At 32.9% G+C, this 18,973-nt stretch overlaps 3 protein-coding genes across 4 annotated transcripts; 1 reads left to right on the plus strand and 2 right to left on the minus strand.

Moving 5' to 3' along the window:
• Window positions 1-578: 578 nt before the first annotated feature.
• Window positions 579-3,273, minus strand: LOC137807726 (Low temperature viability protein). Its single transcript, XM_090299499.1, has 4 exons — window positions 2,694-3,273; window positions 1,675-2,112; window positions 830-1,444; window positions 579-710 (listed from the first exon to the last, which is right to left on the minus strand). The coding sequence occupies exons 1-4, from the start codon at window positions 3,063-3,065 to the stop codon at window positions 579-581; spliced, it is 1,557 nt and encodes a 518-aa protein (XP_090155625.1). The 5' UTR covers window positions 3,066-3,273.
• Window positions 3,274-9,017: 5,744 nt separating this feature from the next.
• LOC137807727 (SNAP25 homologous protein SNAP33) lies at window positions 9,018-11,627 on the plus strand. The gene is made up of 6 exons (XM_068608497.2): window positions 9,018-9,270; window positions 9,747-10,307; window positions 10,454-10,547; window positions 10,769-10,899; window positions 11,178-11,275; window positions 11,393-11,627. The coding sequence occupies exons 2-6, from the start codon at window positions 9,828-9,830 to the stop codon at window positions 11,490-11,492; spliced, it is 903 nt and encodes a 300-aa protein (XP_068464598.2). The 5' UTR covers window positions 9,018-9,270; window positions 9,747-9,827; the 3' UTR covers window positions 11,493-11,627.
• A 1,225-nt stretch (window positions 11,628-12,852) lies between these two features.
• Window positions 12,853-17,261, minus strand: LOC137807728 (heparanase-like protein 1). 2 transcript variants are annotated; one of them, XM_068608500.2, is made up of 10 exons: window positions 16,855-17,261; window positions 15,875-16,129; window positions 15,699-15,735; window positions 15,367-15,550; window positions 14,932-15,077; window positions 14,622-14,855; window positions 14,188-14,377; window positions 13,947-14,072; window positions 13,735-13,837; window positions 12,853-13,421 (listed from the first exon to the last, which is right to left on the minus strand). In XM_068608500.2, the coding sequence occupies exons 2-10, from the start codon at window positions 16,082-16,084 to the stop codon at window positions 13,011-13,013; spliced, it is 1,641 nt and encodes a 546-aa protein (XP_068464601.2). In that variant the 5' UTR covers window positions 16,085-16,129; window positions 16,855-17,261; the 3' UTR covers window positions 12,853-13,010. The 2 variants fall into 2 exon arrangements, with proteins under 2 accessions (XP_068464601.2, XP_068464600.2); XM_068608499.2 differs by having other exon boundaries at window positions 16,704-16,880.
• Between the last annotated feature and the right edge of the window lie 1,712 nt (window positions 17,262-18,973).

Here is an 18,973-nt window from a genome sequence, read left to right on the forward strand (position 1 = left end):
ATACAAAAAACTTTAATTTTCTTTACCACATAAAAACCTAATTTTCTTACCAGGAAGGATACAGCACTCAAACATAATACATCTTACAAAAAAACATGTGTGAAATCATCATATAAGCATAGGATTCAGGCTAATGCAATCCAAATTATAAATTTAAATCATGATGGATAAATTTCCATATGCCTGAAACACGTTTCAAAGTAAAGTGAAAGAATTTGACACAAGTTGAAACGATTCAAGACACTCAAAATGTCTCTAAACTAACTAGTACAAAGCCAATCCCTCCATAAAAGTGAAATTTGTTAGACTTTGATAACTTTAAATATTAATATATATATATATATAATATTTGTTTATATTTAATCTATACTAGCATAATGCCTTTCTTCTTTAACTCTATATGTCATATCACTGTACTGTGATATCTACTTCTGCAGTATTGGGGCATAGCATCCAAGCACCTTTGGCCTTGTCCGATGATATTGATCTACTTTCAAACCTTTAACTGAAGGTTTCATAATGTAGGAACCAATGTATCCAACTTTTGAAAGTCATAAGCCAATTTATAATTTCAAGACTTACAGCAGATGGATGGAAGAAGGACCAGACACAGCAGCAACTCTCTGTGCCCGATGTGCTTCAACTCTATAAAGCTCTTTTGTTTCTTTTTTAACGCGACGTGCCTCACGTCGATCCTCCTTCACAGCAGCCTGCAAAACAACATGACCAACCATTCCTGTCACTGTAAGGTACTAATAATAACAATAGAAGTGTATAAAAGGAAAACATAAACACAGGTATCATAGAATCATGTTGATAATAAAGATACCTTCCGTTCTTTCTTCTCCTCCTTTGTCTCAAGCCCGTGTTGTTTTCTCTTGTTCTGTTCAGTTTTTGGAATGCTCTGGCCTTTAACCTTTTCAGTGGAAGCTTTCCTACCACCAGGAAGGAAGTCTACAGGAAGTTTCTCTTTTCCTCTAAGGGATATTATTTGATTAGAGGAACTCAAGGCTGCAGACACAGTTTGAGCAAGTTTCTTTTTCCTAGACGCTCCGGGTGCTTCTATCTTTCCTGGATGATTATCTAAATTTGAGTATGTCGAAACAATGGTCTCACAATCCCAAACTTCTGATTCATCACTACTTTCTTCTACAAGTACAACATCTTTGTTTTCATCTTCAACTTCATACCCCTCAGCGTATTCCTTGCAACGACGAATCAGATCAGCAGCAGAATCTTCTTGTTCCTCATGTGGGGCCTCTTTATTCTTCAATAAATCTGCAGGAACCTTATATTTGTCATCATCAAGTTCTAGATCATCCATCCGACGGTTGTTAAGAGTGTGTTTGAGCTTCTCAGCAAGGGACTCATCTTCATCAGCTTGATAATTTTCATAATAATCACCATCATCTTCATCATCAGTTCCATACTCTTGGCGTTCAAGCTGTGACAGAAATATACAGAGGATGAGAAACTTAGGTAAAAATTCAGACAGTCAATAAAGACACGATACTTGCAATTATGGTGAGGGACAAAATATGGCAAAGGCATCCTCCTCAGATACCAGAAACAAAGAGGCTTGACATGCCTTATTAAATACTACAATTCCTAAAGAACAGAGAACCCAAACAAAATATAGATACAGAACAAAATATTATGGATAACATAACTCACCAAATCAAATTGCTCATCCAGCAAACGACGAGCTCTTGGCTTCTCAACAACAGAGTCCACCCCTGGTACACCATCTGTTATCCCATGAAAAGGTCCAGAATCATCTGTATCTCTGGAATGAGTAGAAACTTGCAGTACATTTGTAATGTTTGGGTTTCTGTTTACCAGAGATTCCTCACAAAAACTTGTTTCATTACAAATATGACTCTTCTCTCCATCATCTTCAAGGATATTTGCCTGAACAACAAAGTCTTCTTCCAAATCCTCATCATCAGATCCCAACCGTGACACATCGCTGTCATCAAGCAATGCAGCCACTTCAGGATCAACCGCCTTCTGCACCCTTACGCTGGTAGTCTTGGATGCAACACTGTATATAGAATTCTCTTCAGGCTCTCCATGGGCCTCAGAAATTTGCAATCTCGAAGCATCATAAGCCTAAACTCATCAGCAAAAAAAAAACACAACCAATCAATTTCCACTTCAACAAAAAACCTAGTTATTCATCCCTTCAGGTCAACCTCATATTAATATCATAGACCTCACAATTTAAATGCTAAACGAAACAAAAATCACTAAGGAGTCTGCAAATGCCAAAGCATCCATAACTTCATGTGCATAACTACAAATAGAATTATAACTTTGGATGGGAATGTTGGTTTCACGTCATCTTTCATTATTCCAGGGGATGTGAAGGTGAAATAATATTCCTTCATTTGTAAAGAAAAAAATAAACCTTCACAACCGTTTCTATCATGAAAAAATTTGAACAGTTTCTATCGTGAAGTTTTAACTTTTTTTAAATCAAACAAGTTTTAACTTTTTTTCTAAAATTATTAAATATGCAAACTTAACTTGTGTGTGTAATATCCCTCTGGGTATAATATTCCTATGAGCACAAAATCATACCATAAAACAATCTCCCTTTCTTATTTGCCACCTATGTTATGAACGGTAACGAAAATCAAAGACACTGATCAATCTATATGAGAGAGAAAGACGGGAGCACCTTAACATACCTTAACATCACGAGGGAGGTGTTGAAGCTTGAACTTGGGGTTGTGAAAGAAAGCAGCACCAGCGCCAGTATTCTTGATTTCCCTCAAGTGATTCAAGTAGTTATAGCCATCATCCGGAAACCCTAGCTGCAGAATCTCCTTCCTGACGTCCTCAGACAATGGGCCGCCGCTAACCCCGTCGTAATCGTCGTAGTCATCGGCAGCATCGTCGAAACCGGAGTCTTCAGCGACGGGGAAGGAAACGGGGTTGTTGTCGACGCGGACGAAGACGCGGTCGGATTGTGAGAAAGAAGGGTCGGACGTGTCGCGAGCGATGAGTTGGAAAGTGGCAGAGTTCTTCTTGTCGATGAACTTCTTCTTCCTGCCTCCCATCGTGCCTTCCAAGTGTTCGACGAAAGGAAAGACCCTAACAATTACAAAGTGTGTATCACTGTTTAGGTAACGGTTTAGGCGGCAGTGTTTGTTGTGTTTCTCTGCTGTTCTCTCTCAACCTTTAAGTCCACAGTTTGCGATTCGGAGTAGTAGTGGCAGTGCAGAAGGAGAACGAAACCCTAATTTTTAATATATTTTTCAACAAAAACTAATTTTACAGATATACATATATATATATATATATACATATTTGATTTTAAAATATATGTAGAGATAGTTACCAATATTTATATAAAATTTAAAAATTATTATTCGTGAATGTGTTAGGTTGCTTTTTTCATTTATATGAAAAAAAAAAATTTAAATTTTTTTTTCAATAATACCTTGGAATTCTTTTATGAGTTTTAAAAAAATAAAATGATTTAACAAAATTAATCAGAAAAGTAAATTAAAAAGATAATTTAAGTGTTTTTTTTTTCAAATGAAATTGTACGTGTATGTTACAATTTTATTATTGTTTATTTTATATTAAATAAATATATTTTAGACTATCTTCTAGGAACTAATTGAAGAAAATAAGAGAAGATAAAAGGTTGTAGCAAAGGATTGAACGTAATTGCACAAAATTGTAAAACTAATCTTATTCATTTTGATTTACTCAATCATATATATATATATATATATATATAATAAAATTACAATTACTCAAAGCTATAAAATAGAAATACTAACAAGTTGGTATACGGTAAAATAGTTTAAGGGTAATAAAATCATAATTAATAATAATAAAATCATAATTAATAACCAACATCCTCCCTTAATTTTGATTTGGAACAACCTTCATGCCCAACATATTCCAATTTGATCATGTTCTTCCCAACTTGGTCTCGCAGGAAGTGATATCGAATATCAATGTGTTTACTTCTTTGATGAAAAACCGGATTCTTTGCAAGATTAATTGCAAAGACATTATCAACATAAATCTTAACTGGAACATCTAGATTAAAACCAATTTGAGTCATGATATTGCTAAGCCAAACTGATTGACAAGCACTTGTTGTTGTTGCTACATACTCAGCGGCAACAATTGACTGTTTAAAATAGACCAAAAGTTGTAGTACCTTTGATGTAGCGCATTGAACTTGTCGAGGTAACTCCATGTATCTAACCAATCCCACAACATAACATATGTCGGGTCTAGTACACGTGAGATATCTAAGGCTCCCAACAATCTACTTAAAGTATGTTGCATCTACAGTTTGCCCACCACCTTCCTTCGTGAGCTTAATTCCAGTTTCAATTGGAGTCTTAACTGGGTTTGAATCCTTCATTTTAAACTTCTTTAAAAACTCATCAACAAATTTCCTCTGAATGAAGATTCCATCATCTCCTTGGATGACTTCAATGCCCAAAAAGTAGGACATAAGACCGAGATCAGTCATCTCAAATTATTTCATCATGATATGCTTGAAATCACCAATCATTTTGAGATTACTTCCTGTAAAAATCACATCATCAACATAAAGACATAAAATTAGCAAATCTCCATAATCATTAGTCTTTACATAAAGACCATGATCTGATGCACATTTTTTGAATCTAGTGGCATGAAGAAATGAATCAATCCTTTTGTTCTAAACTCTTGGTGCCTGTTTAAGACCATATAAAGCCTTAGTTAGTCGGTACACCTTCTCCTCTTTGCCAGATTGTATGAAACCCGACGGCTGCTTTACATAAACTTCTTCATCAAGTGGGCCATTTAGAAACGTAGATTTGACGTCCATTTGGTGAATTTTCCATTGCCTTTGTGCAGCTAAAGCAATGATTAATCTCACTGTTTCCATTCGAGCTACAGGAGAAAATATTCATAGTCTTCTCTTTGCTCGAATCCCTTTGCCACCAACTTTGCCTTGTATCTATCAATCTCACCATTTGCTTTCACTTTAATCTTGTCCACCCACTTCACATCAATTGCTTTGTGTCCTTTTGGATGATTAGTGAGCTGCCATGTATTGTTTTTTTCAATCGCCATCAATTCTTCATTCATAGCCTCTTTCCATTTGGGGTGTTGAATGGCATCAACAAGTCTCACGAGTTCTGAATCTGTAAGAAAAGCAAAGTGAACTAAATCTCCATTGTCATCAACTTCATCATCAAGATTTACTTTGCAATCTTGAAGGTGTACAGGTTGTCGTTGCTGCCTTGGTCGCTCCATCATAGTTGCAATTGGAGTTACAACTTCAGGTTGAATTACAGCTTCAGGTTGAACTACAGGTGCTTCCTCTTGTTCGTGATTACTATCTTCTTGAGCACCATTGACAACATGATTATCACGTTTTGATCTGCATTCATTTGCATAATGGTCGTGTTTATGACAATTATAACACACAATATTTGATTTATTATAAATGTCTCCTCGTCCTCCGCGTCCATGTTCACCGCACCAAGAGCTATTTGAACTTGGATTGTGATTGGAACCAATGTTGTTTTGCTCAGCGCCTGCATGATTATGGCCACCACGACCTTCACTACAATATGATTATGGCCACCAAGAGTACCATGTTTATGATAGGATCTACCAATTGAGATTTGTGCTTGTAAAGCCTGTTCAATTGGTTTTTCAATCTTATTGTTATTCATGTGCTGCTCATGCGCTCGTAGGGAACCAGACAATAACCTTACTGTCATTTTTGAAATGTCATTGGCCTCTTCAATTGCGGCAACAACATGTTCAAATCTGGGAGTTAAAGACCTCAAAATCTTTTCCACCTTTGCAATGTGTTTCACCATTGCTCTTCATCTGATTTGTCAAGGCAAAAACTTTGTTTATATAGACATCAATAGTCTCTGTGGTTTCCATCTGCAGCAATTCATATTGGCGTCTTAGGGTTTGAAGACGCACCCTTTTGATCTTATCATCACCTTTATAATTGGTTAACAAAATTGTCCAAGCCTCACTGGCAGTTGTTGCTCCTTCTATATGCTCAAACATCTCATCATTCATCCCTTGATGATGGATGAGATACAAAGTCTTATTGTCCTTCTTCTTCTGATCACGATGTGCTACTCGTTGCGCCTCAGTTGTATTAGCAGCTAATGCAGACACTCCACTCTCAACGACATCCCATAACTCATTATAATCAAACAAAACTCTCATTTGCACACACCACCAATTGTAATTTTTTCCATCAAGAATAGAGACTGATAATTGGGTAAAGTTCATGATAACAGACTAGCTCTGATACCAATTGTATACATATTCATTATTTGTCACTAACGACAATAGATAAATCCTACCCTAAATCTAAACTAAATTTTAAAATTTGTTAACTTTATTGATTAAATTGAAAATGAAAGTATATTAAGGCATGATACTTACTTTTGTTAGGGTCTCACATTTTGTCTGATGCAATGTTATTAACATTTAAGTAATACTTTTGTGATTTATATTATCTCATAACTCTATTTTTTTTTATTATCCTATATTAGATATAAATATACATAAATTTATCTTCTCTCTGTCATTCAATGAAAAAATTATTTTTCAACAAGAATTGAAGGGCATTTAGGCATAATACTTGGTTTTGTTGTTCTCACAACATTTTGATTTTACGTGATGCTCTTCTAACCACTCAATCTTATTTCTATACATGTGCTTATTTTTGTTCTTTATTATGAACTCTTTCAATGACGATTCTTCTTCACGTCAGTTTGGGATAGTTATACCAATTTAAATTCTTTTATTGGTTTTTTTTTAATTGAGTAATTTTAGTTTTAACATTTTGTTAAATTCGTTAATTATTTATGTGCATTTGTATTTATTTAAATGAAATATAAACATAAGTGTATTAGTATCTTTTAAACATATGAAATTTTGACAACAATTCTTTATCAAATCTAAGTTGCATTTCAAGAGGATTAACACTTGTATATATAATAATTAGTGAAGCCAAATTTCAAAAAATTAACCTAAAAATTCTCAATCCCTATCTTGACAAGTATCATTCTCGAACTAGAGAGAATCTCTCCATTCTTATGATGACAAGTGACGTCTTTGTATTAGATAAAAAAAAAAACTCTCCATTGAGGCGTTTCGATGTGTATAGTCACATCTTTTCTGCTTTGCAAGTGTCGCTCCAATGAATATCGTGTGCATTTCAAAACCCTACATCGTATAGGGTTGCATTGGGCCCAAAGAGATCCAATTGTAACTGTAGCTATATTTTATAATATTATTTTTCAATCCATTTTACAAGGTCCAATACATGACACAAGAAAATGTGTCCAGATATAAGTTTAATATAAAATCTATACTATTTTATACAAATTTACCGTACTAATAAGATAAAAAAAGACTCTTGAAATGCTAATCAAAGCTCTATTTTTTTCAATCTTCTTAGTCCAAAGTCGTGGTGACTTGATGATCCTCCAAAAAATATTTTCTTTAATTACAAATTTCGTTAACAAATATATATACTACAAATCTTTTTATATAAACTTTTGTATTTATTTTAAAACAAAAACTTATTACAAATCCTTTTATATAAACTTTTATATTTATTTTAAAACAAAAACTTATCTAGACAAAAATATTTCAATAAATAATTAAATTACATAATTATTATTTTTACTTTTCGATTACATAAATCAAATCATCTATAAAATTTTATATCATTTTCACTCACTTTCACTACATGCAAACAATCAATTTTTTCAGTTACTTTCCCCCTTTCCTTCCATTTTCAACCCCACCCCTAACTAAACAAAACTAAAACTCTTACTGATTTCGTTGACAAATCTTGTGTCACAAACTAATCCAACATAAATCCTAATACCAAGTATAATAATATAAACGAATACACATATATTAAAAAAAAGTTATTTACTGAATATACTAATATTAGTACAATATAATTTTAAAACATCCCATTAGTATAAAATAAAATAAGAATTTAAAATTATTTGTAAACAGATACTAATTCCAAATTATATTAACGGAGTAATTGAGTATATAAACTCACCAAATGAAAATGAGAAGATAAAACTTATAACTGTGGATATAAAATTACAATTGTTGTTTATTTAATTATAATAAATAACACAGTTGTTTAGTTTTAGTGACATCTTTGGGGTGCCATTTTGTTTTTGGATTACCCAACACAATATTTAGTCAATGGCCGGCAAGACTTTATTACTTGTTCAGTAAAAAAGGGTAAACCCCAAAATCAATTAGAAAAAAAAGCACCGTAAATAAAATAAAATAGACCAACAACATAACTATCTAAGATTTAAAAGAACCTAATAATGTAAAACGTAATTATTGTAAAATCAACCGTTTTTCTATTTATAGAAATGTAAAAAATGATATTTTAATTTAATTATTTTATATATAATAAATGCATGTATGAGATGAGTTGGACATTTTCATACTTATACTCTTTCTTATTAAATTATGTGAGTAGATATTTCTTTTTTTATCTTGATCCATCTTAAACTATAATTTTGAAGATATTTTTTTCAAACACTTGTGAAGCTTGGATATAATTTTCATTCCTATTTTAGAAGTGCATTTCCCACGCAACTAGTTAACTAATAAAAAATATCCCCCTTAATTATCTCCAATTAAAAATCCCTTTTAAACTTTTTAACCACCTATCTATTTCAATTTAAAAAAATTATATTATAATTTAAATTATTAGTATAAATTAAAACATTTTTTATCCCTCTGCCTTTTCCTTTCATTGGAATAATTGGTACCCTAAAACCCCAAAAGAAGAGTTTGGTTTTCCACGTTTAAAGAAGTTGTCAAAAGTCCTTTTTCATATTTTTTTGCGTTTGGAATTGCCCCACATAGCACATCTCCAAAGGTCCCCACTTGATCCATTTCAACGTCTCAATTCAAACGATGCATAGAATAAAATAAACAAATAAATAATAATATTTTAATTAAATAACCGAACGAAAAGAGCAAGAGCGCATCACCAAAGCCTCCAGAGAAAACTTCCACTCTTGGATTTTGCCTTGCGAAGTGCGGTTTCTTTGCGTTTTCCACCCACCCTTCAACTCTGACCTTTCTTGACGCGATTTTGGCTTTATCAACTTCTTGTAGAAACCCTTCTTCTTCTTCTTCTTCTTCTGTTGTGTAGAGCTCTCAAAATTCGTGCTTCTGTACGAGTCTTTCTCAACATTTCTTTTCCTCTCCCTGGTACCATCTTGCTTTCTCTTGTACAAGTTTTTTTATTTTGATGATTCTGTTGCTTGGAGAAGCCTTTTAATCCATTTGGGTATTCTGAGATTTTGCTTTCTTGTGTCTTGCACTATTCTCGGAAATGTCGTGTTTCTTGATCCTTTCTACACAGGCTTCTGAAAAAGAAAAGAAGATCCTATTTCATTTTCTGTTGGGGATTTGTGTACTTTTTTTTGTACTCTTTTTAATCCCTTTCCATGTGATTGTCAATGGTTGTTGATTCCGTTTTTTCTATACGTTGCTTTACACTTAATCGCTTTGGTCCGTTTTTTTGGCCCTTTCTATTAACATGTAGTTTTAGTAAAGTTACGAATAAGGTTTCTTGATAAAATGAATGCTTTTGTTATAAGTGGATTAAGAATTTGGTATTTGGGTTTCTTTTGCTTGTTGTGGAACATTTACAGTGATTGAGTAGCACTTGCTTGTCTTTGCAGGGAAAAATTAGCTTATCTTTTTTAGGTGGAAGAGGATTTTTAGAATTTTACTTCTGAATCAATTTTGCTTGAAGAGAGATAATGTCGGGTGTCAAGAAATCTCCTTTGAAGGTTGCTAAACCTAGTTCTGTTGAATCTTGGACTAATCCATTTGATTCTGATGATGAGGAAAAGAACACCAAAAGGTATAGTTCCTCGAGAAAGACTTCTTCGGATCGCGCACTTGTTTCACTGGAAGTTAACACCAACCCCTTTGATGATGACATTGATGCCACTAAGAAATCTTCTTCGGTTTCGTATGCCTTTCAATCGGCCAACCGGAACAGGTACAAGAATGGTTTTCGCGATTCAGGCGGATTAGAGAATCAATCGGTTCAAGAACTGGAGAGTTATGCTGTTTACAAGGCTGAAGAGACTACAAATTCAGTCAATAGTTGTTTGAAGATAGCAGCGAATATAAGAGAGGATGCCACCAATACACTAGTCACCCTTCATCAACAGGGTGAGCAAATTATCAAGAGTCACCATGTTGCTGCTGACATTGACCACGATTTAAGCCGGGTATCAATCTTGTTACTTTTTCTGTGTTCCTATATGAGTGGCTTCTTTTTACCTTGCTGAAAATACTGTGATGTTATGAAACCCTTTTGAATTCAAATAATATTCTGCTCTAAATTTGACTAAAGTTTGACTAATTCTGCTTCCAGGGGGAAAAGCTCTTGGGAAGCCTCGGTGGCCTTTTCTCCAAAACTTGGAAACCAAAGAAGACGCGAGCAATAACAGGCCCAGTTATTGTTGGAGGTTAATGCCTTCTCTGCATGGTTTTCTTTTGTAGTTTCAATTTTGTTGGGTTGTATCATTGGCATAATCTCATGATAATTAACATCTTTGAAACCTTTTGGTTTTTAACGAAATCAAATGGCTTATGTGTGTGATCCATGTAATGGACCTATGAATGGAATAAGCCTTTGTTGTTGTTATTATTGTTGTTTCATTGGCATAATGAGGTTCACGATATGCAGATGACCCAGTGAGGAGCAAGGGCAGTCATCTTGAGCAGAGAGAGAAGTTGGGGCTGACTTCTGCCACCAAAGGGCAGTCCAAGCTGCGGAACCTACCTCAGGAACCAACCAATGCACTTGAAAAAGTTGAGGTTTGTATCAACTAGTTGGTGAAGATTAAGTTGTTTAAAGCTTTAATGTGTTAGGTACTCTTATGGTTATTTAGTGGTTGGTGATTACTTGCTATAGTTTCAGCTCATGACCAGATCACAAGTTTTACAACAAACCAGTTTTATTTACAATCCTTACCAATTTTGCTGACTTTATCTTCATCATTCTGCCACTAACATTAGACTCGAGTCACTGTTGGATGACGTTATATTTATTTTTAATATTGAATTAAGGTACTAAGTAAAATGTCCTGAAACAGGTTGAAATAAAGAAGCAAGATGATGCACTATCAGATTTAAGTGATATGTTGGGAGAGCTTAAAGACATGGCTGTAGACATGGGATCCGAGATTGAGAGGTTAGTGAATCACATTGTCTTGTATGCATTCTTAAGTGATATTCATGAACACTAATATACTTATAAAACAATGTTATAGTTTACCTAACATTTTCATGAATGGCATTGCACTTGCAGGCATAACAAAGCATTGAATCATCTATACGATGATGTGGATGAGTTGAATTACCGAATGAAAGGTGCTAATCAACGTGGCCGTCGCTTACTCGGAAAATAAGAATGATTTCCTCTGTTGCTAAGTTTTATTACCTGCCCTACCCCCTCATCGTTGTTTTTTCTTTGGATCCATCACTTGTTATGATAAAACAATCCATCACCTGTGTTGCATTACATTCAATTTTTTCATTTCTCACCCTGATTTTATTTGGTTAGATCCCCTAAAGTGCTCTCTAACGACAAAATTAGTAGTAGTATTTTAACTTATTATCCTTACCAAAGTGTTCAAAGATTAATACCCTGAGTATAATATTTTTATACTAATAGGGAATGTAAAAGTATTTTTAGAAAATGAAATTAGAAATGCCAATAGATTTTCAAACACACCCAATTTCCCTAAGTGATTTGACTGATCAATAAAAGTTATTAGTTGTGTGCATTGATGAAGAAAAAACACTTTTAGACGTGTAATTACTAAAATGGAATGTTAATTTGCAATTCCAATAATTTTTTGTCAAAATTTCCACAACAAAAGCAACTGAATAGTATTTCCCAAAACCTTGTTTTGCAATGCAGAATTGACCTCGCACAAATTAACTAATCATGTTGGGACAAAAAATAAAATCTATTTCAGTGCCTTGACACATGTTTGGAATGGTTTTTCTGCTTCCAAACAAGTAATTCATTTAAATCATATTTTATTTTTTTATAAAATCAAATTATAACTCTTGATATTATTATTTTAATATTCTTTTATATCATTTAATTACAAATTTATTTTTTATTATATATTTATTTCTAAATTCATCTAATTTATATACAGGTGTAAAGCTATAATTTCTTATTTGATTGAAATAGTGAATTGAAGCAGGGTTTGTAATTATCAAGCCTATCAACGCAAGGATACATTTTTAAAGCATACTCTCTTAATCACATTCTTTTATTGTTAGTAGATATTAATGAAGAAATAAATCATTATGTTTATGTCAAACTTATCATTTCAGTAATTTCATAAACTTCAGTCAATAATAAGTATATTTTTTACTAATGATTAAAAAGTGTTAAAAAATAAAATTAGATAAAATTTAGCAGCAATATCATTATCCTATAAAAATCATTTCATTCAGACAATCATTGCACTTTATAAAAAAAATAATAGTAAAAAACTAATAGCTCAAACTTTTTTATAAAAACAAGATAATTTTATTGATAACCAACATAATTTTAAGCAAAAGACTTGCTCAATAAATCAAACAACAAACTCAGTCAACCTCTTAATCAAGTGATAACATATTATTTACAATAAATAGTTTCACTCTAATTTAAATTTTATCTAACAAAATGAAGTGGTTGAATGTTTGCATGGACTAGAGATGGATTTTAAATAATTTGAATCAACAACATATATGCAAGCTAATTAATTATGATTGTAGTAAGTGTGGTTCATATTAAATTATTATAAAGGGGGTTACAACTTTGACACAAATATATAGCCTATTAAATACAACTCTAATGACAGCTTACATTCCTCAGTCCTAATAATTCCTACTCTACAAGATTCATTGAAGGAGGGTTTGGGTTAAAGTTTTCTATGTTCAGCACAAGCTGGGGCATCAAAGTAGGGGAATACAACAAATGCAATGGATAAAGGAGCTAAGAGTATTGGAGACTGTACACTATTGAGTAGTGGATCCAATGTTGGAATTTCTCCATCATTTGTCAACTCTAGGGGAATACCATTGAGCAACATGGTTTGGCTTCTAAGGTAATCATCTTTTGCATTTAAGTGGTACTCCTCCCTGAATGTCACATCTGATCCTTTGCTTCCAATCCAAGAAAATGCCCTCTTCAGATGACTAAAGAATGAATTCTCTGCATGGATCATCGTAGCATTTTCATTTCCTCCATTACTCACAGGTACACGATCATGAACCATCAGTCTGAAACGAGTCTGATTGCTCAAATTGATCAGCAGCAATGTTATACCATCCTGTACAATCAAATTCAAAGAAAGTTATAGGAATGCTGTGATATTGAAAGTTAAAAGAAAATTATACTAATGGATCACGCATTAAACTACCAATATTTTAGTAAGGTAGCATAACATTCAATTCATGGATGTTAAAATATAATATCACCTTGGTTCTTCTATGAATCGATTCGAGCTAGAATTCAATCTAGCATATAATATGATGTATGATTGTTGGACTTAAAACTTAAGAAGTTGGTAACGAAACATGAGATACAGAAGAACGAATTTCCTTCGCACAACTTATCCTTCTATAAGATGATAGGGCACTTACTCTGCCTTTTGAACAATGTGCATAAGTTCGTAAAGAAGGTGAAAAAACATCACTATTAGCTGCAAGAACAGTCTTCCCCATTAGCTGATGCCACAAAAGTGCACTGCTCAAAACATCATCAGGACATAGATTAGATATGTTAAGCACTGTATTTTTACATTATTATAACTCCTCAACAATTTAGAAATAAAAATAAAAATATATACACTTGCCTGTAGTAATCAGGATTTGGAACGAAAGTAGTGGTATCGAGAAGACCATAGTTTCCTCCAATTAAAGTTTGTCTGCAGTAAACCTTAGTGTTGTATCTGGATGCTATTCCAAGTTGATCTAAGTACCTGTAAGTTACCTAAATCTTAGAAATTCTTGACTAATTTTAATGATATTTTTTGTAAAACAAAATATTGTAGTTAAAGAGGAATAGAAAATGATGCAAGGAGGAACCAAGATTACCAAAAGCTATTTATAAACGTATTAGAAATTTGACGACCACCACTGTTAAATGCCCCACCAGCTTCTCCTACCCATGCAGAAGACCAATGGCCATATTTTTTAATAGTTTCTGAAAGATTGCTAAAAGTTGATTCTACATTGCTCAATTGTTTGGGATCTAGAATCTTCCTGTCAAGATGCACGTCACTACCTGAAAAACAGAAATTTATTTAACACACTAACCAGAAAGGATTAATCATCCCCTGAATTGGTTGTACCTGATGCCACTTCAACAGTACTCAAAACAAATTAGAAAAGAAACACAAGAAGGATTAGATTAAAACACTCTCCATATAACTGTTTTTCTTACACATCCATCATCTAGTTATGTTATAGTGTAAAATATTCTCTAAGGATGACTATAGTAGAAATAATTAGGTGAGTGAAAAGCAAACCTGGGCCCAAATTATAGACGTGATGAGTGAGCACATTGACTATGCCTGGACCTGTAACCTGAAGAAGCTTATCATACCAGTCCTTATTATAGAACCCTCCAGGTGCTACAAGTAAAGGTTTGAAATTGGAGTTATTGTATAATGAGTGTAAAACTTCTTTAAGCTTTATCAAGTCTTTCCCGTACTGTGCAGCACTCACACTTGCCCCAATGCCCTTCCCACTCAACTCATTACCTATGGCAGCACAGGCAAGAATCAGTTCCAGTGAAACAAAATTGCACATAAAAAATAGCTTTGTCTTCTGTCGTACCAAATTCCCATGAGTCAATCTTGTAACCCTTTGAAACAGTGTAATTGATTAAATCATAAGCATTGGAAGAGTCCCAGTCTCCTCCCCAAACAATATGACTCGGGTGCCTCCCATGGAGTGCATTCAAACCAAATGTCACAAGGACCCTGCAAGTGTCAAACTCAAGCTATGTTACACCACAGATAATCACCTCTTCCTCGCCCTTTTCTTCTTTCCTTCCAGTATAAATGTGCTAATCATTCAAAATGCATGAGAACAAAACTCAGATTCTTGGATGGATGCAAAAACTTTGAGGACTTTTATTGTTAGGTGTAACTCTAATTTCAATTGCAGAACACCAAAAACATAAGAGTTTTTTCACATTTTTGCTTTAGCCGGAAGGCAAAGGGGAGCGAGATGGTGAATAAAACAACAATATCAATGCTAAATTCTCACCCTGTATCATTGAAAAAATGATTCAGCTCATCCCACCTTTTCATTTGCAAACATCCCTTTGAAAATCCAAACAATCCACCTTTCATCTTTTGAAATGGATGACAAGGGGCCTTCAAATTTCCTACCTCGTACAGCACCTGATCTTGCAAAGAACCTCCAACTCTAATCCTCAAAGGCTTCAGAGCTATCAAGCAACCATTATGGAAAGAATGATATCACACTTGAAGTAAATATTCCAAACATGATACCATCAATAAAAATATATCTAGCATTAGGAAGTCACAGAACAGTAGAATTCCATCAGAGTGACTGATTTTCTACAATATAAATACCTTGGATTGCCTTCGCAAGGAAAGGATGAGACAAGTCCTGAAAAAACCAATCCACATTGACCAATCACTAAAACATCTTCAAAGCTTTCTAGAGTTCTAAATGAGTGGTAGGAAATAGGAAGAATACATATATTCTCTACTTAAGCCATGTATACAAATAAGTCCAAAATACTCACCAAATTTACAGCAGAAGAATCACCCCAGGGGCAATACTTGTAATCACACTTGTCGTGAGTCCACCAATCAATAGTTGCACAGATGAAGTTATCATCAGTCTCGGCAATTGCTTGAATTCCTTCTACTAGAATCAAACCATGTTCAACATCTTGAGATAAAGCCAATCTCAGAGAAGCCAGAAAGAGAAACACGACGAGGTGCATTCCCATTAGTAGATCAATTACGACAGAATCCAAATTAGCTGCAGTAAAAAACTGAAAAAGAGAAAAGTAAGGTTCTATTTGTTTTTTTCACATTCCAGATAATTTGTTTCCACAAACAATTATAAAAACACCACCTTGTGTTCCATTTCATGATTTTGTGAAGGGAAAATGGTAAAAGAAAGCAACATTTTTTTTATATTTATAAATATATAAGCAGAAAAGGAAAGTAAAACACAAATCAAACACTCCATAATTTAGAGACAGATTTTTGAAGCTGCATAATTGATATTTTCTGTATCGAATAGCTGTTTCTAGATAAGCTTTTAATGATTAGCCCGTGCTTAAAAACTTATGAACACAAAAATAAATAAACAAATACATAAAAGGAGAACGGAATTTTTACAGTGCAATCTTCCATGAAAACAAAACCAGTAATGTTGAATTCAAACTCTAGTCAAGAGCCAATAACTCATTTACTTTAACTATTTCTCCATTACCAAATTTTTAAACAAGGTGCCAATCACAATGAACTCTTTATATATACATATTCTATTCAATATGCGCATTTTTACAACAAGGAAATCGTTAATCACAATGACAGATATAAGAACTCGTAAGCATTAACCTGTAGAACTAAACGCAACCCCACATCATAACCAACAAGGAAAACTGGTATTCGCACACGACAGGACCAACCCAGGAGAAAAGAATCAATCTTGAAGAACACCCAGATAGAGAAACGGTGAAAAACTATAAAACATAAACACAACACCAACCTGAACCCTGTATTGACTTTTTGATCGAGCACAGCTTTTAAAACGAAAGTGAGGCTCAAGTGTGAGGCAAGAGGTGTAAAAAAGACAACAATAATACCAATAATAATAATGTTTCACGTAACTGCCAAAGAATAGCACTTTCCTTGGGTCTTGCTGCCCCAGAAGAAAGGAAAGGTTTAAGGTAACGAAGCAGCATGAAGAAGGACAAAATTGTCGTGATGTAATGTCAGTTTAGTAGTAGTTGGTTGGATAGAACAGGCCTGTCTGAGGAGGGTGGTGGCACAACTCACATGCAGTGCTGCTATTCTACATTAATATTATTTTTTAGCAGAAGGGGTTTTCTCATGAGGTCATTGTTGCCTCCAAACTTAGGTGTCTCTGTGGTAGAGTGGTTGAAGGTATGCATCGTTTTAGGAAAGCACACCAAGTCAGATAACGGGTGCAAGCAAAGCAAGGGTCAATTCTTTCCCTTTTCCTTAATTGGACTAACAAAAAAAAAGTACAATTCTGTTTGTGACAAGGTATCATCATATTTTTTATATCAATAAATTTTTACATTTACCTTACATAACAACTCACTTCTAATAGTAATATGGTCATTAAAAAATTTACATTTATAAATAAAATGAAGGTTAAACTAATGAATTTAAAATAAATATAAAAATTATTGGATGCCCAAATATAATTATTCTTGTGATAAAAACAAATGGAAAACAACATTTGTAATTTGCTGATGTTGCAAGGAGTCACTGTCTTTTTCTCTTGCCTTTGTTGAGAAGCTATACCTTCTTCCACAGAACCGTATTCCACAAGGGGAGACTTTTTTTTTTATATATATATTTCAAAACACTTATGTCCTTTTTCATTGAGGAAAATGATGTTTTTTTAAATAGATTTTATTAATTTAGTGATTTTATATATGCAGTAGAAAAAATATTTTATTTTAGCTTTTGCAGTTTAAAACATATGTTTTTTTTTAATATAATGATTAAGTGAGTAGTTATTTTGTTTTAATTTTGGAGTTGGGTTTAATATCCTGATATTGCCCATTTTTTATTTATTTATTTAGAAGTAAACACAAATAGAAATTCAATGTATATTTTGGTTGAGCTTTGTACGACAAATGTGTGGCTATCTTACAGTTGTAATCTGGTGCAAGTGAATAATATGTATATAACACTAAAAAAAATGTACATTAAAGGTTTTAGATCAACTATTTATCGAAATTAAAATTGCACAAACTTTGACTGTAATATTATAATCGTAATAGATAATCACTGTCTCAAATGTTATATACAGGTTCGGTTTATTTTAATAAAATTATTTGCTTTATTTATTTATATTTAACAATTTGTGATTATTTTCTTCCCAATAATCTCAATTAAGAATATCCTTACAACACCTGATGAGCTAATTGAAATAATGTATAAATATGTTTTATTTTATATTTTATACATATGATAAGTTTCAATCTTAGTAAAAGATTAGATTGAATAAAATGGAATAAAATAATTTGCTCTGTTCAATTTTGTTTACAACTTAACTAGTTACCTTGAAAATCAAATATCTCCACACTTATTATAATCAACCGACTATTTATTATATTAATATTTAAATACTTTCCACTCTCTAATTTTAATTATACTTTTAAGTGACATGAGAATTTTTTTAGTAAGTATAAACAAAAAAAAATCACTTTCAATATTTATATATTAGTTAATGATATTTAATTTTTTTATCGAGGTTAATTTAGCCAAGTAAAACAACATTTTGTGATCATTTTAAAATATTTTTTATGGTACAGATATTTTTAATCCTTGTAAGTAATTTTAAATACAACTTTTAAAAGAAAAATAAAGATACACAGAGTATTTTTAGCATATCGAAAGTATTTATTTGTTTGAAATGGCGTTATATTTCTTGTGCTATTTTGAAATTTTAGGAAAAGGCAATTTGCTCAAATGTAGATCTGAAACTTCAGCGCATCAACACTATTTACACAACAATGCAAATTAATCACACATTTGAAGAAGAAAAGGAATTAAAAGAACTCCATATTATTTTTTAGTTAAAATATGTTTTTCAAAAATACGATTAGATATTATTTTAATCCCAGAAA

The sequence above is a fragment of the Phaseolus vulgaris genome, chromosome 3, assembly GCF_051622355.1.
Source record: "Phaseolus vulgaris cultivar YP4 chromosome 3, ASM5162235v1, whole genome shotgun sequence".
Classification (NCBI taxonomy): domain Eukaryota; kingdom Viridiplantae; phylum Streptophyta; class Magnoliopsida; order Fabales; family Fabaceae; genus Phaseolus; species Phaseolus vulgaris.